Raw genomic sequence first — 24,357 nt, 5'->3', positions numbered from 1 at the left:
GAAGGAAGAAATGCCTTCGATGGCCATTCGTAAGTAATGCTGATTACTGGCCTCCTACGAGGTTGATGAACTCCAGAAAATCCATCGTTGACTGATGCTTTCCCTGTGCAAAATCGGATTTTTGTATTTTGCTAATCCCCGGTTACAATCTGTGTCCTGCTCTTTGTGATCCACCCTGCAATCAGAATCCAGCCAGCCCAGATGTAACCCAGGACATTAATATAAAATCTTGACGTTGGAAACACAGCATTTATTATAAATCTTAAATACGTGAGGGAGGTGTTTACTGTGCGGAAACTTTGGGATTTGTCTGGAGTGTTTCCTTGGGCTGAGGAGTACAAGCAGCTTTCACAGGCAAAGCGGCAAACTGGAAGTGGCCTGGAGCTGACACGCTGGAGCACTCACTGCCTGGGCTGGATGGTTTTCTTGCTCTGAGGAGCAGGACGAGGTTGTAGGAGATGCTCCAGTACATCCTTTGGATCTTTTTCTTGGCAACAATGAAGGCGAGAGGGGAGCTGCCATTCATTGCAGAAAACAACGCGGCTATGATGGTGAACTGGTAAGGAGAAAAGTGTCTTTACTCTTTAATGGGAGATAGTGTGCTCATTCTTTTTCTGCAAACGTGACCACTCTGATTTTATTTTTCTCTTGACTTTATCAATCTTCTCTTTAGCATCAGCTTTGTGTCTCCTGAAATGGGCAAGGGAGGGGGTGAATGTCCATAGGATGGAAATGGCAGTCAAGTTTAGTGGCTGCCCAAGGCAAGCCTTCCCTCACTTTGTGTCCTTTCTGGAGCACAAGCGCCAAGCTCAGACGTCTCCTCTTTATTTGCCAGGCGGAGCACAAAGTTTTATGCATCTTTATGTTCCGGTTCAGCTAACTTTGTGTGCAAGTGTACATATATGTACCTGTTTTCATGTCTCCTTAATTTCCTACAGATAGTAAAAGGTTCCTAATTTAATCCGTACTTTGTCCTCTACCATTCTGGCCGTCATTTTTCTCCAGGGACACAGTATATCACCAGCACACTCTGCTGGGCTTTGCCTGCAGGAACTGCTCCCAGGCATGTTGCCACAGGCTACCCCTTTCCCCGACCCAAGCCCCTTGCAACCCCTAGCAGTGGAAATCCCCCTTTTCTCCATGGCAGGCTGTTTCATTTCCACCTCCCCCTCCCTCCCTTCGCTGGATGCCACTAATGCTCTCCAGCCGAGTGCATTGTGTAACCTGGCGAAGCCCGGGTCCCGCTGAGCGCACGTGATCCCTTGTCCCGGCCCCGACCCCCGGGAGTCCCCCCCGCCGATGCACGCCCAGGGCTGCCCTTGCGTGGGAGCCTTAGGAAGCAGGGGGGCACGGCTCACGTGGATGCCCGGCCTGGGATTAAAGCTTCTTTGCCTCCCTAATGCTGCCACATCTGGCGCCTCCGCTCCCAGCCCGAGAGGGAATGGGGATCCTCGGGGTTTGCACCTCCTCCCCGGCCACGCCGCACAGCCCTGCCATGCCACAGTCCCCCCTGTGCCCCCATTCCCTTCCCCCCCACGCAGTTCCATCAAGCAATCATTTTAAAGCGATGATTGAAACGGATCAAATGCGTGGGTGGTGTTTGCCTCCCAGGGTGGTTCCTCACTCGGGGAAATAAGCCAGCAACAGCGCTGGCAGCCGCGCCGAGGGCGATCGCCAAGGAACTGCGTGAGGCTTCTCAGGCACTCCTGTAAATACCAGGAGCCTGGATATGTCTTCAGCAACGTACCTACGAGCCAGCATTTAACCCTCAGTGTTTAAATGCCTCTACATTTAAACACAGGATCTCCCTGGCACTCCACATCCCACAGGTGCTTCCCTAGCCTTACTGCAAAGTGACCAGAGCCTGTGAATCTCCCCTCCTGCTCCAGCCATCAGCAACCGTGGGATGGAAATGCTCCCCCTACCTGTACTGGTACTGATGTTTTCCGTGCCCACGGTTTGTCCCATCAGGTGGTACTGGTTGAGTCGTGAGCCATCTTCAGCCACCACCACAGATGTTGTGGTGCTGTTAGTCCACACGTAGATCACTTCAGAATTGGGGTAAGCATCTGCCAACAAGGGGGGGGAAAGACAGTAAGGAGTAAAAACCACTGTGTAATATTTTAGTGGATCTTTAAATGATAATGACAGGGAGAGAGAATAATGGAGGAGTGAGAGTGAATGGAGAAAAACAAATAAAGATGATATAATCGTGGTCCCATATGCCCAGCTCAAAAAAATATTAGGTTGAAGCCTCCTAATATAAGAGATGTGTGGGATGGTTTGTGAAAGCCTGGAACAGTAGAGGTATAAATATAATCCATCACAACCACTCAATTTAGGAAAGCAGTTCAGACCTATACTCACCTCACTGGTGGCTCCTAATACCCTAGCAAGCTGCTAAAGGTATTTTGCTGAAGTTCCCCTTCAAAAGGACTCAGACACCTTGAATGCCAGGACAGCAAGGACCCTCCTTGTCTTGTCCTTCCCCAGGATAGAATTCTAAGTGATGCCCTGTGCAAGTGCAGGGTCTGGTGTGTATGCACTGACTGGAATACGTACGTGTGGGTGAGGGCACAGAAGTCTTGCATGTGGGTAAAGGAAGCTGGAATGTGCCTGCCTGTGCCTGTGATGCTGAAGAGGAGACACAGAATGCAGGGGTGAGAATGCATGGAGAGCAGGAATAGGGCAGGGAGCTGCAAGGAGAGGGTGGTAGATGTTTGTGCATAGCAGAATGGGTGATGGTGTGAAAACACCTGCACAGCTGCAGATGTGTATGTGACTTCTCTCATGTTCATTTAGAAGTCCTAGGAATTAAATGTGGTTGCAGTAGTGCCAGCTCATTCCTTCCTCTATAATGCTGGTGTAACTTTTAATGCTCCAACACCCAGAGTGATCATGGTATTATAAGGAAATCTCAGTTTTCTTTTACAGACTGTCAATGCTGGGTTTAGATTTTAAGCCTTCTCTGCAGATGGTCTCAAAAACCCCAGGAGACAGCTCTAAATTTAATTATATTTCATTTAATATAAGTAGCTCTCCCACTTTTTAGAACTCCTCTAGCATCAAAATTTTTCAGGTCACACTTCTGCAAGCATGTTACAGTAGGCTAGAGTACATTGTACTAAAATGTCTGGAAATCAGGCAAGGCTTACTCTCCAAATGGAAGGTGAAAAGCAGGTAAGCTTGGGAGGGATCTGAAGTCAAATATTAATATCTCATCTTCTGCACTTTTGAACTTGGAAGGTGTCAGGACAGAATGTTTCTTTATGGAAAAAAACCTGACATCCTCATTCAGGAGACAACACATGGTGGCTTTCCAGATTGGGACTTAAGAGTAAAGGACAACAGGCTAGGTTGAAGGATGTTAACTCACTCCATCAGACTGCATGTTTTGTTTGCAAGTGAGCTGTATTGGAAAGGTGCAGCTCCATGGAGGACTTACAAAAAATTCATAAGCATTGGGTCATAGGCAGTGGGTCAGCATGAGCTTCTGAGGCACTGCAAGGACAAGAAATATGGTAAGGTGATCCCTGGATCCATAAAACCAGGAATGTCCAGCAGAAAATGGGAAGCAATCCCAGTTCAAGCTAAGAGCACATGTGTAGCACTATGAACTTCACTTGAATGCTTGACCAGGTGGCAGGGAAGAAAGCAGCACCTTCTTTGCACTGTTATTCGTGTTACCATGTCGGATGTGGGAGGCAGGGCACTAGGCTCAATACACCTTTGCTCTGACTGTTTATGGCTTTTCATCCACACCTCAGAAAAGTCATAGAAATAATGAAGACAGAGAAGGGGAGAGGTCAAAAGAAGGTTACAAGTACCTCCATGGACTGGAAAATAAGTCATGATTTGACACTTAAGCAGCTCAGCTTATTCAGCTCACTGACAAAAAGCTGAGATGTAGCTCAAGCTCTGAGTATAGATAATTGCACACATAAATCTGAAACCAGGCTGAATCTCTTGGACTACTCACAAAAGGTGCCTGAAAGATGGTTCCAGGCAGATTCAGATGAAGAGCAGGGCAGAATTTCCTAACTGGGTGGGAGATGGGTAATTATACAGTGGCTAGCCTTCTGAGAAAAAAAAATAATTACAAACTACTGTCACTACAAAGACATTGATAATTTGAAATAATTTTTTGTCACTTATCTGATAGTTGCTGCTGTATCCAGGGCTGATCCTGGGTTTGGAAGTTGAGAATCTACAAATTTTTTATCCTTTGTTAGCCATGCAGGACTGCCCACATGCCTTCCTTATGCTTGTATTTGTAGCTCTGCAGTAAAATTACTGTAATTATATGTCATGATCTGCTTTGAAAGGCTAAGAAGAAATGTCTTCCCTATTTCAAAATATTTGCATCACAAAAAGTCATGGAATTTCACCTTCCCTTTAGAGCTGAGATACTTTACTATCTCTGAGATGATTACAAGTTCACAATGAACTGTAAATAATTTCAAAGCTGCATCTGGAGAAGACAAGTGGGAGGAGATGGGTCCATTTAAAAAAAGTAATGCAGAAAGCCCTCATTTTTTTAAATGGTGGTATATGGTATATGTTGTTCATGAGCCAATTATCCCCAGGAAATGTGGGATATGTTTAGGTAGCTTTGGGATTGTCAGAAAATTCGATTTTTACCTATGTTACTTCCTATGCAAAAAAGAAGTTCCTAACAACAGCACTGGACTAATTTTTTTTTTTCTTTCTGGGATGATCTAGATGTATCTCAGCTCAGCACCTCCCTGTCTCTGCAATGATCCCAGCAATCAGGATAATTGGGTTTTTCTTTGTTTTCTGATGATGATATACATTAATTCATCCTGGCTAGATGCTTCCCAATGCGAGTACTGTAACCAAATTCATTGAAATTGCAATCACACAAGAATTTAGCCTCTAAGTTTTAACAAGATTTCAGATGCTTTTCTTCTCTCCTCTGTCTGGCCTGCAGGGCAGGGGAGTCCAAAAATAATTCAACACCTCTGCTGTGAATTGCAGCCTTTACTGGGTGCTAAAGCACATGTGGTGGAACAGAGTTGGGGGCTCCTATCCTCTTGTAAAATCCCTGCAACTCAGAGAGAGGCCACAAGGTGCCAAAACTGAAGATCCCACAGGTATGCCTAAGCATTACTTCATGAGGCTGTTTTCTTTTGAAACCATGCCAGGGAAGGGGGGTGCCAATCCCAGGCCAGTTGGTGAGAAGAGAGAGCATTCAGGCAGGCAAGAGCACAGCATGAGGCCAGTGCCTGCCTGGGAGGAAGACTCTTGTCTGTAGGTCCTTCCTCACAGGATCTGTTGTGAGGCTACAAGACAGAGAGCTGTGTCACTGCTAGGCCAGGAATAGAGTATCCATGGGAGAAGGGAGAATAGCTCATCTAGAAAAGACTCTTGTGCAAGGGCAGGATGGTTATAGCCACGCCTTGAAGACACAAGAGGATAACAAATGTGTGCCTGTGGAGCCCAACCCAAACCAATGCAACCTGCAGTGATTTTACCTCCTCAGGAGAATCTGCCACATTAGGAATAGCATGAATTTACCTCAATCTAGATATATTCTACTGTGATGGATCACATGTATTATATGATCCTCATCTATCTTCCATGCAAATATAATAAAACATGGTTTGTGTTTTAAGAAACTCTAATATAAGATTTCTGACTTAGTGCCTCCTTTCCTTATTACACATCAGGTTCTGACAGGAAAAAGCCACCCCATGCTCCTTGGTGTGGCAGCTGAACATCTCTTTTCTGGTCATCTAGATAAACCTCCAGAGGGATAAGCCTCTGTACTTTTAGCAGGTAGCTGTCTTCCTGCTGCAAACCTTATGCCATATCTTCAAGCCTCAAACTCCAGTTACCCCACACCTGACAACCAGAAGCTCCAGCTCTCCGGTTGATAACCCCTGCAGTAAAATCAGGCATGGTCATATTGAAAGCTGACACTGTGGGTACAGTAGAGATTGATGTTATTTTGCTATCAGGGTAGAAGTACTAATGGAGACACAATATTATTCACTGTCATAGCAAATTTTGTAAAAACACTCTTCCACTTAAGCAAAGCTTCCAACAGGTTGCCTTCTAGCCTTGCTTGCTGGAGCACTGAACAACTTTAGGTCTTGCTGTTTAGAAATATGAGAAAGATGTACCAACAAAAGGAAATATGTAAATATATCATCTCCTTTACGGTACACATAGAGTGGGGATGTCTACAAGAGGGTGATAGCAAAATGTAGTTGCAGCTCTGGAATAGCAAGCTGAGAAAATGATGCTGATAGTTTTGCAAAAGCAAACTCAACTTCAAAACCACTGTAAATCCAAGTGAGACTGCTTGGTGTTTATTCTACTTTAAGCAAGTGCATGTCTTCTGGATTTCTGAATCCAAATAATTAATCTTGTGTTCTTTACAATCATTTTGTTGTCTTGTCAAAGAAAGGATGAAGTCTCATTAAAGTATCCTTTCTCTTCTATGCTCACTTCTTTGAAAAAGGAAAAAAAAAAGGCTGCAGTTCAGATGAACAGCTAAAATTACAAACAAGTATAATGTTATTAAATGTGAGAAAATGACAACAGACATTTATTTCTACTGGACAGTTGATAAATGGCTGCAGGCTTATCACCTACCAGAATGATGAAAGAAATAATATCTTCACTTATGTATTTATTGACAAGCAAATCTGTTTTTCTACATTCTAGCATCCAACGTACAGCACACAATATAAAAATGGTAAAGGTGTCCTTGCTCTTCTCCCACACTTTCCCTGCTCCTGTATGGCTGGCAAGGAAAGCCAGACATGGTCTTTCTTATACAAGTGAACAGTGGGCAGGGGAGAGAGAGGAATTACATTAAGAAAAAGTCTAGCAAAGCACAGCAGCAAGTGGGTAAGACCTGGAGGGTCCCAGACATTTGCCTTGGCATTGAGGATAGCCCTGTTTGCAAATGAAACAGTGTGAGCAGTGCAGAATCCTCCCTTCATTCAAAAAGCAGCTCACAAGCAGGGAGTTTTCTCCTGCCACTGCCCTCCCACCACAGGGCAGTGATGGCTTCTGACAGACACTCTCCTCCTTGCTTTTCTCTCTCCTCCATATTTGAAAGAAACTCCATGGAGGAAAAAAAAAAGTGGTGGTGGGGAAGACTGTTTCTTGGCACCTTAAGCCAAATAAACCTAAATGTGGATGGATTAACACAAACTTCGAGTCTATGGGACCCAGATATATTTCTAGGACTTATTTTTTTAAGCTGCAATCCTTGATTAAAAAAAAAAAATCACCACTGATATCTGCCAATAAATTTTCATTCCTGCATTACAAGGCATAAAATAATTGAGAAACAAAGAATCCCTCTCCAAAACACCCCCTAAACCCTTTGACAGACCTCACAGGAAGCATAAAGCAGTGTCTGCATACTTAAGTTAAGGCAGCCTGTGCAGCATGTTTGGATGCCCACCCAGCATGCTTGAGGTACGTTCCACAATTAAACAGACCATTTATCCACAAGCCATGGCTGGAACTTTCAGAATTGTGCTAGTTGGATGCTGAATTAACTTAAGGAGATATTGCAGAAAGACTACTTCTGGTTTGTTTTCTATTTTATTCATTCCAATTGTGCAGTTACATTCTAAGCCTTTATTATCGTGACTTTTAGTACATGCCACAAGGATTGTCAGACTGCCTAATCTTGGGAGTATTGCTAATCCCTGCCAAAGCCTGTTGATTGGGGAAGATGTGCATAAATTTTCAGCTTTTTTAGAAACTCTAATTACAATCTGAATACACATACAAATATCTATCTTATCTAACCATTAATGTATTTGACTCACTTAGAGGCTGTTATATAACTCACTAGTGATCCAGATTTACAGCCTCTCAGACTCCTGCAGGCTACGAAACAGCGCTGCTACTAAGCCATCATGTACCAGCTTGAATTCTAAGAGTCAGGCTGGATTTCTTGGGGTTTGTGCACAAATACTTTGTAGCCCATTACAAAGCATCTGTCAACAGTTGTGCCTATGTGACTCAGGCCAGATTTGAGCTCCATAATTGGAATTTTCCCATTAAAATGACTTTATAAGAACGACTCAATGTACAAATGAGATCATTGTATAGGAAGGGCAAATGGAAAGCAAATCTAGTAAAAACATACATTTAAAAATAACAAGACATGGTACTAATATGCATGGTCTAGGTCTTGGGGGAAATAGCTATTTATAAAAATAATTTTTGAATGTAAAATAGGAATACAAATACTGAGAGAAATGTCTTCACATATTAAATGATTAAGAGCCTAAAATAAAGACTTTGCAATAGTGTGATGAATTCTGATGTCCTTGGGAGAATTTCAGGGTTATGGCAATTACTTTAGGGACCTGAAATCATTAAAATTGAGACTGATCATTTAAACTGGCATGAGTTTACAGCATACAAATAAACAGCATGCATGATTTTGAATACATCACAGACAAGAAGTGTAATGTGTACAAACACACGGGACTACAAATTCATGTAAAACAGAGTCACAGGATGGCAGGGACTGGTAGATACCTCTAGTGATCATATGGTCCCACACCCTGCTCAAGCAGGGACACCAAAAGCATTTTTTCCAGCACCATATCCAGTCAGTTTTTTAATATCTCCACAATATTCAAATCTCTGTGGCCAACTGTCAATCCCTCTTGACAACCTGTTCAGCCACTTCCACAGTAAAAGCATGTTTTCTTCTGTTTAGATGAAATGTAATATTTTTTAATGACCACTGGCCCTTATTCTGCCAGTGGGCACTACTGAGCAGCACCAGTTCCCTCTTCTTCATCTCTCATTCCCCAACCCCTGCAATTTATACAGATGTATTAGGATCCTCTGAGACTTCCCTTCTCCATTATGAACAGTCCAAGATCTCAGTCTCCCCTCACAGCAAAGATGCCCCAGCCCTTCAATGATTGTTGTGGCCCTGCACAGGATTCTCTCCATAAAGTCTCTATTCTTCTTGCACTGGGAAACTCATATTGGCCATGCACTCAGAATGGTTTCAGATGTGAGTAAAAATTAAATGCCCAGAAGGAAACATTTTTGGAATTACATAGTATCATTGTCTGTGACAATAGAGGACATCCAAGAGGAAATTATACATGAAAACTGATGAAACTCATGAGCATATTAATGAAAAATTATAGGGCACCACTGGCTGTAAAACAGGCAGTACGAAGTCCGATCATACTGAAATGTTCATTTCTGTCCTTCCTGAAATTAAAACAAAAATAAAATTTGGTAATATACGTAGTATTCTCTATGTTTTCCTGATACAGTTTTATCTGATCTTGTTGTCACATTCTGCAGGGAATAGTATAGGATGTTCTGAAAAATGTGCCAGACAGGTCTCAAGAGACTTCATTACTAAGCAACACTAATATACTCTACTGATCATTGCTAAAAAAATAAAGCTCTAAGTTAGATCAAAATTATTCTCTTTCAGAATATGATTTACAAGTCACCTCAGGAAAAGGTGGGAATAGACATTTGGCTTGGAAAAGAAATGGAAGCACAGACTGTACCCACAAGGTGGTGAAACATACAGAACTGAAGATGTCTGTCAAATTCATTTTGAGACACATAGTTTTGCAAAAGCCATTTTCTTTGGCTTTTCAAAGAAAGAAATCAGGTGGAAGGTCCTGTGTAATTTTAGAAGTTCCAGTTAATGGGAAAAAAGTCTAAACATGACCCAATTTTGAGGTCAAAAATATAAAGCAAAGGAAAAAACCCAAACTGAAAGCAACTGTGATTTTGGAGGTTGGATTCATGATTAGCATAGGCAAATCTGCTGACTTCTTTAATACAATAAATTTACTGTTTTCAAGTCACTGAATCACAGTCATACTGATGATGGATGTAACACAAATAATAATGAATAGTGTTGTCCTAAGAAGTCAGTCAGGCATAGCACCTTCACAGGATGCTATGGCAGCCTTTAAGAAGAATCCAGAGCTCAGAGCTGTGCAGAGTAACACAGAATGTCTCCCATGAATGATCACAATCACCAGTGACAGCAGCTCTTTCTTACCCTATCATGCTCACCCATACCATGGGGGAGCAGTAAGAGGGAGGCATCTATATCCCAAGCACTGGGATTGCAAGTGGGAGTGACTACTTACTGTGAAATCTGACACAAAGGCAGTAAAAACCAGACATGGCACACTGAACTGAGCTGTATGTCTTGGGATTGCAGGTTCTCAAGGCTCAACTCAGAAAAGGAGGAAGAAAAAAAACCCAGCAAATTAAATGTTTTTCCATGGTGCAGCCTGGAGCATGCCAAACAGCAAACAGGCATGTAGGTGTAGACAACTGATCTCTGCCACTTGTGGTGTGGGACACCTGCCACATACTGACTGAAAGAGGTGTCTGAACAGGGTGTGCTGTGACATCCAGTGCTCCAAGGCACCAGCAGCACCAGGTCATCCCCCCAGCGTTCCTACTTTCATCTGAGAGCTGATGTTAGGGAGCGTCATGCCTTCCTTCTTTTGTCTCTTCCTGTTTCTTCCTCTCACCGTGGTCAGTAGTTTTAACACAACTTCTTTCTTTATTTTCAGGTTTAGTGCCAGCTGTCTCAGTCTAGAACTAATCTGAGAATTGATTTTACATCACATTTAATGGTGGCTACACAACTGCTTTTCATATGGAACATGTCAAAATCTGGTGTGCCAGCCTCTGATCCTTTTCTTTTTCCCCTTTATGCCTGGCATAAATATCCACTGTAAGAGAACTAGAGAAACAGAACGGTGGGATGTCCTAGGATGATATTTTAAATGCTAAATGTCCTAGGAATGTTTCTGACCTTACATTGGTCTTTCTAGGCCATGCACGTGGTAATGCCACACCAGCCAGCCAATTTGAATGCTGTACTAACACTTAATGAACTTTGAATTTACAACCACAATATTAGGCACTTATATTAGCTGCTTCATTAGGAAAAGCAGTATGGTTATGAGGATGATGTTAAGACATTTAATTTACTTTTTGCACGGCAAACAAAAGTATCCTCCAAAGTATGGCACATACCATTACTCACTTTGCATAGTACCTTTAAAAAGATTAAGCACCTTTGCTTAATTTTAATTGCAGTGGTCCCCTCCTTTTGCAAGGTGCCACTTAATATCAGCAAAGCTAAAATGACCTGCTCTGCAGGAATGTCACTGGAGTTTCTTTTGAGACATGCAGAGTAAATTTTAGAAAATATGCCACTTGATCTTGTTGTGGAGGGTGCCTTCACAAACATGGTATTTTTGGCCACGTGAAACATCATAGAATGAAACTGTAACCTCACTGTAATCTACAGATATTCTTCTCACCCATTTACGTGGCATCAGGGACTCAACCATCATAGTGTATCTGCTGAGCTTACCATTCAAAACACCCTTACTTATAAATCTGTATGGCCTGAAACCAGCTGAGAGTGATTGGAACTACTTGCACAGCTAAATATATACCTCTGTTTCTGAATCCTATCCCTTAATGAAGACATTTACAAATCTCAGAAGTACTGCTACATTAATAACACTGTGTGAATGTGTAATCAATAGGTATGCAGAGAGAGCAGGCTGAAATATTATTATTCAAACACTTTAATACTGCCTTGAAATTGCAATCACAAGAACTTATTCCCTACACCAAAGGTGCAGTCATCTAAACTTCCGAAGGTGGATTACAGACCTCTGCTCTGGGGCACAGTGCAGCCCTGTATTTCAGAGAAGGGGATAAAATCTCCTGAGGCTGTCAGTTCAAAGTGCCCAGCCTCAGTGATGGATACAAGGAGCCTCTGAGGCAAGCTGTTGCTGACCAGGGGCACTGCCATTCCACCTGCTCTCTGCTGGAGTACTCAGGCACACATCCTCTCTTTGGGAACTGTCCCCTCCCAGTCCCTCTGGAGACCCAGATCCAAAGGGGCTCACGATCTCATTTTCTCTGTGCATAAATAAAACATCTCCTTATTTACAGCCATCAGCTGACCTATTTTAGGAGGAGATTAACCTGAACCTAAAAATATCTACTTCTCTCCCCTAAGACGGTGAGAGCAATCAGCTCAGCTGTATATATTTACCCTACAAAAATATAAATTTAGGAGAGAGGAATCCCAGCTTTGCTGGCATATTTAGCTCTGGGATGTTTTCAGCAAAATGGCTGGCTCTTAGCATAGGCTGGCTGTGAGGAGACTTTCAGTGACAATGATGGTGAAGGGGGAAAAAACCAGAAGGCTTATCAGGCTTTCCCTTCTTGGCAGTTCTCTTTCCTTCTCATTTCTTCATGGGGGACAACATGAAACAACTGTTTCCTTTGAAGAAGCTTGCTGGGCTGGGACTGCGGCAGCACTGGGTAACAGCTTGGACTGGCTTGGCTCTCTGTGCAGGAGAGGAAGCTAATGAGGTTCCAGCAATTTAGGTGGAGGACTTCCTGGCCCACCAGAGACTGAGGTGTCATAAAGGAGCTGCCAGACTAGAAACTGAAATCCAAGTTTGAGCAGTGTCTTACAGCTTTTTTCCTTCCCCAAAAACCTTAGGCAAGTAATTTTGTCATTAATGTACTGCAGTAGCACTGGGAGGCTCTAATTGAACCTAGGGACCCATAACGACAGAGGCAATAAAAGCAAGTAATGAACCACTCTATCTTTGCACAGAAGAGACTGTAATTGCTCTTTGCTTCCTTTATGCCCACCTGCAAAATGCAGGCAGCAGAGACCTACCAACCTCACACAGGGATCATGAGAATGATTCCAGAAATGTTTATGAAATGCTTACAAGCCATGGAAACAGCCACCTTAGAAAATAAGAGACATTAGAAAGCTGGCGCGTAAAGCAGTGGAGCAGTATCTACCCATTTGTCACATTTACAAATAATATCCCTTTTGCCAGTGGTATAGACCCATGATCCACGGCTGGCAACCGCAAGCCTGGCACTGCCTTCTGGGGCATGATGAGACCAGCAATGTTTTTGCAGGTTTGCACCCAAAGGCCATTTGAAAGCTTAAGCATATTAAGCACAGCTTCTGCGTGTTGTTTCCTATTGCTGGCAACTTATATTGATTCCCTGTAATCAGGCAGTTGTTCAGCCTTTAAGTTTAGGCTGTAATCTCCAAAGTGGGAAACGCGTGCTGATGTTTGTACCATTAGCAAAGCACCCCGGATCTCCACGCGGCTCCACCACAATCCTGTCTAGACTTCTTCCACGTGAGACAAAAACACCACTGCTGAGTACCTCCACACCAACCCCTACCCCCGCCTGAACTTTTGTTTCCTTGAGCTCAAAACCACCACCAGTTGAGCTTTTCTTCCCCAAAGAGCCTGAGAATGTGAGCCACCTCAGGAGGAGGAGGAGGCTGCTCGCAGGGCAGGCGGAGCGCAGCCTCTCAGTGCTGGCTGCTCAAGGGGCTCCTTGCAGCTGCTACAAAAGCTGCTGCCAGCACCCCCCAGGCAGCCGATCCAAAGAAAGGGGCTTTGGTAAGGATGATCCTGCCTGCATGGACACTGCTCTCAGCTGGTAGGGAGCCAAGCCCTCGGCCACTGCGCGTCAGCAGAGTTTGCAGCCTGGGCTCAGCGCTGGCTGCGAGACGTGGGGAAGGCAACAGCTTCTGTTCCTTCTGACCTCCCTTTCTCACTTTTTTATGAAGCTAAGAGGGAAAAACTCACTGGCTTCTATGCAGCAGGTGACTAGAAGTAGAAGCTGACTGACCCAGAGCTGGGCACTGTTCCAAAGGAAAGCCATCACACAGCCAGGGGGCTAGGCTGCTATTTTAATCTATTTTAAGCATTATCTCAGTGCAGGCATACAGTAACTTAACCCTGTATATATGACAAAGCCTTTGAAAAGTTAGAGACAGTTACTGCAAGTGCTTGAAGGATATACTACAGTTTCTTCAGCCTTTTCAAGGAAGTCCTAGATGTGTCCCTACAATGGGTGAAGTAAAAACTGACTGATCTGATCATTTTAGGGAGCCCTTTTCTCTTTTGTTAAACTAGAAGGTATACTTCAATGGCAAACCTACCAGACAGTGGTTAAGTTATGGTCCAATACATTTGCAAGTTATGCAGGCTCGGGTCCTCCAACAACAGCTGCTGCAGAAGCCTTATGGTCCACACCCAGAACCCTGTGTTTTAATTTCTAAGTAGATTCCTGTTAAGAAATCTTCTTACATCTCCAGAATACTTGAATATTACAGTTTTTTCTTTTACACACCATTCTGGATGAATTTCCTGCCCTTTAGATGTTCTGGGCTGCACTGCTCCACCTTGACTGTGGGACCTAACTGCCCAAAATGCTGAATTAAAGAAGCTGTATTGCTATACCTAGATATACATAGGCTACGATGCAAAAGCTGTGAGAAGGCTTAAATGTCTGTTCTAACCCACTGCACTCAATGCAGAAGAAACAGCACAGCTCATACAAGATGCTTGAAGAAGTGGTTTTCTCTATACTGAAAAGCCCTACTGACTGTCTCATTGAGATACTTTGAAAAAATGGGACTTCCAGCAGAAATAGCTGTAATAGTCATTAGGAGAGATACAAAAGCTCACCACCAATATAATGTAGCACCTAACTAATCTACAGCAGTGACTGTTTCTTCTGAACAAAGTATGGTTTTGTATTTCTGAGCTAGCAATGCAGAGAAAAATGGACTTCTAAGTTGCTCTGACTAGGGTATAATACACTTACCTACATGAGATAGCACTGCAGAAAAATAGGAACTTCTAAAACATGATTCATCTCATCCTTAGGCATATATCAAAAGTAATTCTAATGAACCTCACTGCAGAAGTACTTCTTTCCTTTCAATGGCCATAGAGGAACTCTAGATAACTAACTGGAGCATATTTTTCTATCTGAAACTGTCACAGATCCATCCCATCCATTCCCTAGAGCTTTGCTGTCAATACAAGGCTTTTGATATGGGCTAAATCCCTGGGCTCATTCTGCATTAAAAGATTTAATTTTTTTAAACAACACAGCCCCATGACAACTCATGACAAGTCATCTGTCCATGATTCCAAGGAAAATAAAGGCAAATAACAGCAATATCATTATGTGGTGTCCATCCCCTCCATTCATTCTAAGGCTTCTACAGAAAATTAGTTCAGGCTAGATGTCTGTGCTTTACTAGCTAGCTATACTTAAGTAGAACAACAACAATGGTCCAACACAGTTGTCTAGACTGCCTGTTTGATGCTGCCACAAGCAAGTCTTTCCTTGTGTCTGGAGTTCTAGCTTCTAAACAGCTAAAAATAAGGGGAAAAGTGTGTTAACTAAAGAGGTGGTTGGAAGCTGAGGGTAATGTAGGGTTGAAAGAGAGAGAAGAAAAATACATCAAATGTCTTAGAAATATTTAGTTTTAGTGTTCACCTAACTTCACCTTATTTTGGTAATTCAATATCAATATTATTTTAGTAATTGCAATGGAGGTGTCTAAGGAAGCAGTGATAAACCTTGGAAAATGTAACAGAAGATATTATGTTAGTGAGCAGAACACCACCAAACCTATCCATTCCCTATTAGCTGACTTCTGCCTCAAAGTGCAAAATCATAACTTAGTCTTGTTGAACTTGGCTGCTCAGCATTTCACAGAGGTGTGCCCTGGCTCTCTCCACGTGTCTTTTCACAAGGAAGGCACTAATACATCCCAGCAGAGTCAACGAGCTGTGCTGACGATCTCTGCTCTCAGGAATAAATTCAAGGAGCCTCTTCTGTCCAGCTGTAGGGAAAAGAAGCAGAAAAGCTCTGCCTCTACATATGAGACTGCAGTTCCAGCTGTCCCTGAGAGCAACCTATGAAAAGCTTCCTAAGAGCCATTTCCACTTTTCAAAGTCTCTTAAAATTAACATTTTTCTTTATTTATTATTCATTTAATTATATTCTTATACAAGACTTTTACACAGAGGTTTTGAGAGGCTGAATACATTATTTATCATATTTTACTAAACCAGAATTAAAGTCTGTTTAGAAGGACACTATTTTCAAGTTCTCCCTCCATACTTGCAGTTTTGCTGCAGCTCTTGCAGATGCTAATTGGGGAAAGTACAAAATCAAGAAAAAACCCTGTAGGTGCCTTCACCTCAGTGCCTCCTCTGCATTCTAAGAAAATATCAGAGAATTTTTATTAAAATGCCTTTTTTTAAAAAAAAATCCAAGTGGCTAGAAGAAATGGATAGTTTGTGAGCAGTGAGTGCCTTAATGTTCAGTGTTGCAGTAAAATCTGGGATACTGGTGAAGTTACTGTCTCCTCATTACTCTGACTTCACCATGCTTATTAGAGGAAAATAATTTGAGCATATCTCCTGCTACAGAACTAGCCTGTGCACTTTCCTTTATCAAAAGTCAAACTGTGACTTAGTTTGAGGTGTTAAAAAGGAAGATGTACATAAACTACGTTAGCTACTATCTCCAGACACTACAAATTGTTCCCTTACCAATAGCTGGAAAGCTCGCTTGTTGATCAACAGCAATCAACCTTGGCCATCTTCATGGCCGATTAAAATTCATCAGGAATCAACACAGGTCCTCTTTTTCCTGTGCTCATGAGCTTGGGGAACTCATTATTTTCAGAATATTCATTAAATTCTCTACTTACTCTAAAAATAGCAGGGGGTGGGGGTGGGTTTGCTGCTGAGTGACTACGAGGTGCTTAATGTATTTGTCCATTCCATGATACAAGATCTGGTAACTCCAGGTACTCAGGCACTGTGTCTTCAAGAGACAGTTGTCATAAATAGACTCCACCTTACAGAATTCAATATTGTCAAAGCACCAATTAACAGCAATTAACTAATTCATCTTCAGGGCAACCCTGTGAGCTAGGTAACACCGACATAATTAACACAGGAGTAAAATGAGATTTAGGAGTTAAGTCAGTTGCCTGGGCAGAGGCCTTCATGGTCTAGTGGATTAGACATCTGCCTCTCCAACCAAAGACGTTGAGTCTAATCCTTTTTCTGACATTGATTTGCTGTATGACCTTACAGAAAGTCAATTAACTTCTCTGTTTCAGCTGCACTAGAGATAATGACGCTTACCTACCTGGTGACACACGGGCGTTGGAAACTGTACTAAATTATACTCTTAATGTATTCTTAGGGACTGTCAGTGGAAGAGGTGAAACATTAAAGCTAGGAAGCTTTAATGTCCTTGCTATTTTATCTAATTCTTCCTTCCCACACCAGAAATAGCCTGGAGTTGAGATCAAATTTCTTGGGTTAAGGTGCTCCTAGTCAAACTGCTTCTGGCATCAGGAATTTTCATTACATCCTGTTTGACCAGCAAAGTTATTTAGAGTACAGGTCAGCACTAGAATTGGAAACCAAAGTTATTTTAAATTTGGCCATGGAAGAAACCAGCACCCTTCCCATGCTACCATGAGATAATGAACTGACTGTCACAGCAATCCCCATCAAGCACCCTGAATTCAAAGAGAGCAGAGCCTGCTGCAGAGATCTCTGAGCCTGTGCTCATGCATCATCCCCAGTTCCCTCTAAATGAGACTTCTGCAGGATAATTTCTACAGGTGTTCTGACCCCTAGCAGGGATGCAATCCCACAGGAGATGTACCTGTATACATGTACTCCTGGAACAGAGCCACCTGATCTTGCCGTCTTGGAGCAGTGGGGAGCTGTACTTAAGAGAAGGACAACTAAAGGACAACTAAAACCTGCTCTGTTCATTTCATTAGGAGCTGTCCCTGAACTTCTGCCCTTTTCACGACATGCCAGAGAGTGCTAAAAAATACCACTTCTGCAGTGGGCATTTGAACTGCCCAGCAGGTACCTAGGCTGGTGGCATGCACAGGTACCTTTCTATCACATTTTGTGTATTTGACCAGGCTTTTAATTATTTCTAAAAAATATTCTGTTGCTATGTATCATGTTTCCTAGGCCCCTAAAATCTCACACAATTCTAATTTAGCAAGAAATCAGTAAAACAGGACATAAAAATTCAACATTTACCTTTATTTATGTGAGAAAGCTTAATTTTCCTTCTCTTTCATAATGAAGAAAACATCAAGCACTTTTTGCCTTTTGCCTGCTGAATTATAGCAAACATAGTGAACACTCATGCAGCCAGAAAATGAATAACCTGCTCCTGCCTCTGCTGCAACACTGATCCCTTCTCAGCATCCTTTCTGCTGCTGATCCACCGTACGCCAGCTCTTTCATTCCACTGCCCTGCTCTCTTCATCCTCAGACTGGTTAGCACCACTTCTCCACCCTCCCAGCTCCACTGATAATGTGTTTAACATTTACTTTGATGCTATTCCTTGAGGCTTTTCAAAAACCTTTTTGGAAAGAAGGCCATTAAAAAAGAAGGCCTGTAGGGAAAGACAGTGAGGAAAGCTAAAGCAGAAAGGGTATGTGCTTATCCATCATATTCCCCTGTAGGCTTTGTCTTGCTGCAAGCCTGCAGGTGACTCAATGCAAACCCACACTGCTGTAAATAGGGAATAAACATTGTCCTCTCCTAAAATATACCTGGACTAGTTCAATAAACTCAGAGTTACTGGCTGCTGCTTGTACAAACATATTAAATCCCAATAAATTACAAGGGAGCTGTCAGATCAGTAATACAGATATTCTCAAGGCTGAAAGACTGTCTATAGCTTGTCCCTGTATATTTACTTTTTGCAGAGGCCAGTGGTGTGGCTAGCACAGACCAAATGGTTCCATGTCTACACACTGTGAAAGAACTTAAAGGTTCTTTAAATTCTAGGTTCTTTGAAATCCTAGAATACATTTATAAGGTGTTTCTTGTAATACCTTATAAAGGTATTCTAGGATTTTATTCTGAGCATGGCAAGGGGCATAAACTAAAGCTCTATTCACCCCTCACAGGCCTAAAATATAAATCCTTAGTGTTGGTTTTGACACAGATTAAAATTACCTGTGCGCTAAGAGGTGATTAACATGTAACACAATTGGCACTAGCAGGACATATAATTACATTCAGACAGATTACTGGGCACTCCTTCTAAGCATTTGTAGCTTATCTTGTAATGTTATCTCATGCACTCACATGTTTGACTGGGATGCTTTTTTTTTGGTCTTACTATGTGGAGAGTTAGAACCTGGACCTTACTGCACCTAATCTACTAATACACAGGAACATCCTTTTAACTTTAAGGTTGAGCTTCAGATCTCTGCTGCATCAGGCTCTTTATTTAAATATGTATGTTTTAATATTGCATATTTTGCAAGATTTCATAAAACTATACAACACATCAGTTCTGTAGTCTAGACTAGAAGTCAACTAATGTAACTTCATCTACTGATAAACAACATGTAATACCAGGAAGGACAACTTATTTTTCTTTGTCTTATTAATTCTTTCCAGTGGCTTTTGTTTAATCCTGTATATAAACAATTACAGTCTCCTGTGAGATGTTTTCCCATTTTCAAGTTCAGAATTAAATGGGTGATTTGCATACACATTTTTTAAGTGGAATTTAAAGGTGCCTGGACCTTCACATTTATATTGGCTTTGGTGTAAATTAATGCTGCTGAAGTCAATAAACACACTTGAACCTGCAGTGAGTTTGTAAAATACTGGTGACTATTTGGATGAAACAGAATGTGGATTGGAAGAGGGAAAGGAAATCAGTTCATCTTAAGTTTGGTAAAGGTATAGTTACTGTAAACAGTGTTTTTACTTCTTAGTATGATCACTAGAAGACAATGTATAGTCAGTATTAAATCAGGGCAGATACAGACGATAAAGGCAAAGCTTAATCTTGCTAGGATTAGTGACTCTAAATTGATACGGCTGAAAAACATTGCAAAATGCTGAAGTTAGGTGGCTTCAGGGGCTAGCAAAATGCCTTGCATGGTAATTATCAAAAGTCTTCAGAGACAATGATTGCACCTGGAAGCGCTGATTTGATTACCAAAATAAAAAAATAGTCTACTGCAGTAGCCTCATTTATACTTTAATTAAGAGCTTTGTTTTTAAATATAACCATCTGATTCCCTGGGGTTATTTTTAAAGTAAGCTTCTGGCAAGGCAGCAGTGTGGTGGATTAGAGGCTTGGAATTGAGGAAAAATCATCGTTCAGCATACAGTTTAGAATAATGTGTGCATATATACAAATACATGTGTATTAAACATCATGTAACAGGATACAGGACTGGATTTATTAAAGCCAAATGGAAAGATATTTCCTCTTTTAATATTCTAGATCTCTTTTAATATATGCAATGCAGATATTGTACTGCAGTCTGGTTCATGTAAATACCATAACAATTGCATATCAATCTGATTGAGCCAGTGAAAGCTGTTTTACTGCAGACGTAAAACCAAGTTATCAATTTAGCTGTCTGCATCTAGAACTCCATCTAACAGTGGCTGTTACACTTGATGTGGATATATAAGATAAGGTAAGACATATCACCCAGCAACTCACCATTTATCATGGAGTATGCAGGCATGAGTTGAAAAGCAGCAGGCCCAGATAAAGCATAGTCATGGGAAAGAAGCAGCAGGGTAGCAGAAGGGGAGCAGAATGGGGATGGTAAAGAACCTTGTTAAAAGGGGAAGGCTGGAGGGGAGGGTGAAAGATCTGTACAAGACCTTTCTGAACATGAGAAGACAGAAAATGGTATTTTTCAAGTTCTTATTCCAGAAGAGAACTTACAGCTTCCAAATTTTAATGGGCAAGCATGTGCATCCATGGGGAAATCTTCAAGCTGCATGGGACATTCAGCAGAGATGGTCAATCTGTGGGGGAGTAAAAAGAAAACACATCATTTTTTTTCCCTGCGCTTTTCCTTTAGGCCCCTCCCTGCACTACATGAGTGCTGACACAAGCACACTTTTCCTGACGGCTCCTTGCTCCTGCTGAAATCACATATAACCCCCTGTTAAACTGAATGTGAGATAAGCCAGGTGGACCACTCTGTGTGCATGCCCCAGGCATTATCTAGTAACCCTGAGACATGTGGGATGATTTTATTTATGTAAGCTGTCCCAATAAGATCATTCTTTTTATTAGTACATGAAGAAACTCCTGTGATGGAATTTCTGCCATGTACTTTATACTTATCTGCTCTCTGTACATACTGCAACTGGACTAGGAATTTGACTCCTGGGCCAAATAGCACTGTTACAGACATAAAGAATCATTGACCTTATATGTAGATGTAACTATTTAAATGCATTAAATAGATATTTATAGATAGAAATATATAATATACCTAATATAGCTATATATAAAGTTATATATAATCAAGGACATATATGCATCACTTTATCTAGCACTATGGTTAACTTCTGTGGAAATCACACAATATTGGAGTCCATTTCAGTTGAACACACTGTGAATTACCTGGGCAAAAACAAGAGGGTCATATCCCCCAGCATACTGCTTAGGGAAGCAATTCTATCCTGGACTCCCAAGCCACTATGTGAAAATATTTCATCTAGACCAGACAGAGGGGTAGGGAAGAAAAAACCCTTAGGCAAATATAGATATTTCCCATGGATGTTCTGCATGATTGACCAACCAAGCTGAAGACTAAGAATAGTCTGAGATAAATTTCTGGGCAGTGCAATATCAGTTATATTGATATCAAATGCATCAAATATATCAAATATCTCAAGAGAGCCAAAACGTGCTTCTAGCACAAGGAGAATCTGTTTTGTTTATGCCATTTCGGTATTTGCATAATACAGACAGTTTGCTCAGGATGTGAAGATGAAAATCTCATTTTACTTTATGAATATCTTTATGGCTTTCTCATTTTATGCTGTTATTCCACCTCAGAGGCAACAGCCCAGAGACCCCCAAGGCTCTACAGACTGCCTGGTGATGGGCTGACACAGGGCTCTACTGGAGGGCAGCCTGGTTCCTAACCAAATTATTGCTTGGGGAGGGAAAACTTCCAAAGAAATCCACAACACCATACTACCAGCATGCAAAAGAACACTTTCCTATCCCTACAGCAACATGGAGCCATATATGCTGCCTATATAAATAGTCATCACTTCCTATGGTGCCATAAGAGCTGCTGTCAAAAGGGGCTGTGAAGGTAATGATCTGTGTACAGATGGCACAGTGCTCAGCCAGTCCAGTTCAGTACAATGCAGTGATGCCTTGCTAGGGCACTACAGCTCACAATCAACTGGAGGAAACAGCTCCACTCTGCTGGAGCTAAAACACAGAAATTCTGGAGCTCTACCAATGGCTGGAAATGGCAAAGTAAGCATAGAAAATGCAACAGTATCACTGGCTAGAGATCTGAGGATGAGGATGAGCAGGGAAACAGGGAGAGAAAAAGGCAAAATGCACACAGTAATAGAAAATGTAAAGATAACATGCCATAGAAAGCCAAAGAAAAAGAAATCCAGTTCAGAACAGAGATAAAAATACCATTTGTAAGAACAGACAGGAGAGTACAATATAGAAAAGGCCTGAGATTCTTGAGCTGTTATTGAGCTTTATTTTTGTAAAAGATATTTTAACATCACTCAGATATATAGTTGTCTGCAGTGGCGACTGCCCTTGGGCACCAAAGCCAGCAAAGCCAGAGTTACCAAAAGTGGTGTGTGGATGAATTTAATAAGCTGGTTCTAGTAGTATCCTGCCCAGAACTCACATCCTTTTCACAAACAACACTCTAATGGGCACTTGAAAGCAAGGCTGCCATCCCTCCAATGCATCATTTTATTTTCCATGTTAAGCAGTACAAATTTAACCTTCTTGATAAATTCAGAAACCTTGCTGCAAGAGCCCAAGTAAAGCTAGTGTGCTTTGCTGCAGTCCATCTCCTGTCTGTCTACCAACAGTTTAGGCATGCCATTTCAGAGCTGCAGCTTGACAACATTTTAATATACACACTTGTCATCTGCTAACATCAAAGGAGGGAATGCCTATATCCATCTCACAAAGACAAAAGGTGTAGTATCAGGAAATGAAGAATATTCAGTGCAGAATTATGCATAAGACCTTCTGCTTCATCTTGCTGTCCTATGAATTGTATCCTGCTGGCCGCATCTCTGGAAATAACCCTTGTGTGTAATGAGGAAGGTTGTAGACATTCATCAGCTATAAATGTGGAAGAGAAGTGAAGATGAGTTGCACAGACACTGTGACCTAGTGGAATTTAATTAAGTCCCTCCAGAAATTATTTTTGCCTGTCTTAAATAAAAGGGTAGCAGATAAGGCTGGAGGACATCTGGCTGCCACTACCTGACTCAGAAACCACAAAGACTCTTGAGGTGCCAGGGCTACTCCTCTGTCCCTTCTTAATTTCTCATCCAGCAAAAGGCAGAATATCCTTTAAAAGGGTGCTGCCTGCTGCAGTCTTCTGGGTCTAGCCTGGGGAAAGGTAGAACCAAGTTTAGGAGCTGTTAATGTGCTTGGGACAGCCTTTCCTTCCATTAACATGAATTCTTCGGTTAAAAATGTTCATTTTGCTCTCTATCAATGATATCTGCACGCTTCTTTCCTTTTCCCATGCCCCCATCCTAGGACCACATGTAGTCTGGCAGTCTTGAACAAAACTAAGTATCTCTACCTATTTGTTACATGCTATCAAGAACTATGTAGGTGATTTTTAAGTGCTCAATAAACACTCTCCTAGAAACCTCTTACAAAAGTGTGCATTACCCGAGGCTTTTGAAGTGTCTTGTAATGGCCAATGTGACAAAAATTTTGACAGGAAACTTGTAAGAAAACTTGACTGTGGGTTCTGATTCACAGCACAAATGTCACCACCCTGAATTTCTGTAGCTGCTCTGTGCCCAACACGAACTGGTTTTCATAACTGTGTGAGGACCTAAAAAACAAAGTCACTCAACTGACTCCTGGTTCAAAGAGGCTGGATTTCCTACTGCATACAGAAATAAAAGTAGTACAGCAGACATCTACACTCTGGGGGCTGGAAGCACAGGTTGTTGCATACAGATTTGCTCTGAGATGCAGAGTACAAACTATATATTCAGATCATAGCCCCAGGAGGCTCAAAAAATTGATATCTGGGTCTACTCCTTCAAATATCACCTGCAGTGGTATTTGCACACTTTGGCTTTTAACATTGTGCTAAAGCTTAGGGACCCTTTGTATATTCTAGTTTACACAGCTGATTATTACACAGTCCTTGGTCACAGCCAGCATGGCATCATGCTTTTCAAACCTGATTTTCTTTAATGACAACATAACCCATCTAGCTGATCAAAGGAAGTCATCAGGGAAGCTGATATCATCTTCTTGGATCTCCATACAGCCTATGCTACTGTCTCTCACAGTATCCTTCTGGACAAAATATCCAGCACAGAGCTGGATAAATACATCATGTGATGGGTGAGCAACTGGCTCAGGGGTTGGACACAAAGGGTTGCAGTGAA

At 41.9% G+C, this 24,357-nt stretch overlaps 1 protein-coding gene across 1 annotated transcript in view; it reads right to left on the bottom strand.

The window, feature by feature from the left end:
- GABRA5 (gamma-aminobutyric acid type A receptor subunit alpha5) overlaps positions 1-24,357 on the bottom strand; it is a 56,472-nt gene that overhangs the window by 7,853 nt on the left and 24,262 nt on the right. Inside the window, exons 7-8 of the mRNA XM_071430886.1 lie at positions 20,648-20,730; positions 1,926-2,069 (exon numbers count right to left, since the gene is read on the bottom strand). Coding sequence (XP_071286987.1) covers positions 1,926-2,069; positions 20,648-20,730 — 227 coding nt within the window. The remainder of the gene's footprint in view (positions 1-1,925; positions 2,070-20,647; positions 20,731-24,357) is intronic.

This window comes from Agelaius tricolor, unplaced genomic scaffold (assembly GCF_023055355.1).
Source record: "Agelaius tricolor isolate 1412-34295 unplaced genomic scaffold, bAgeTri1.0.p SCAF_7, whole genome shotgun sequence".
In the NCBI taxonomy this organism is placed as follows: Eukaryota; Metazoa; Chordata; class Aves; order Passeriformes; family Icteridae; genus Agelaius; species Agelaius tricolor.
The sequence above is the reverse complement of the archived record's forward strand: the minus strand, read 5'-3'. Positions and strand labels throughout refer to the sequence as shown.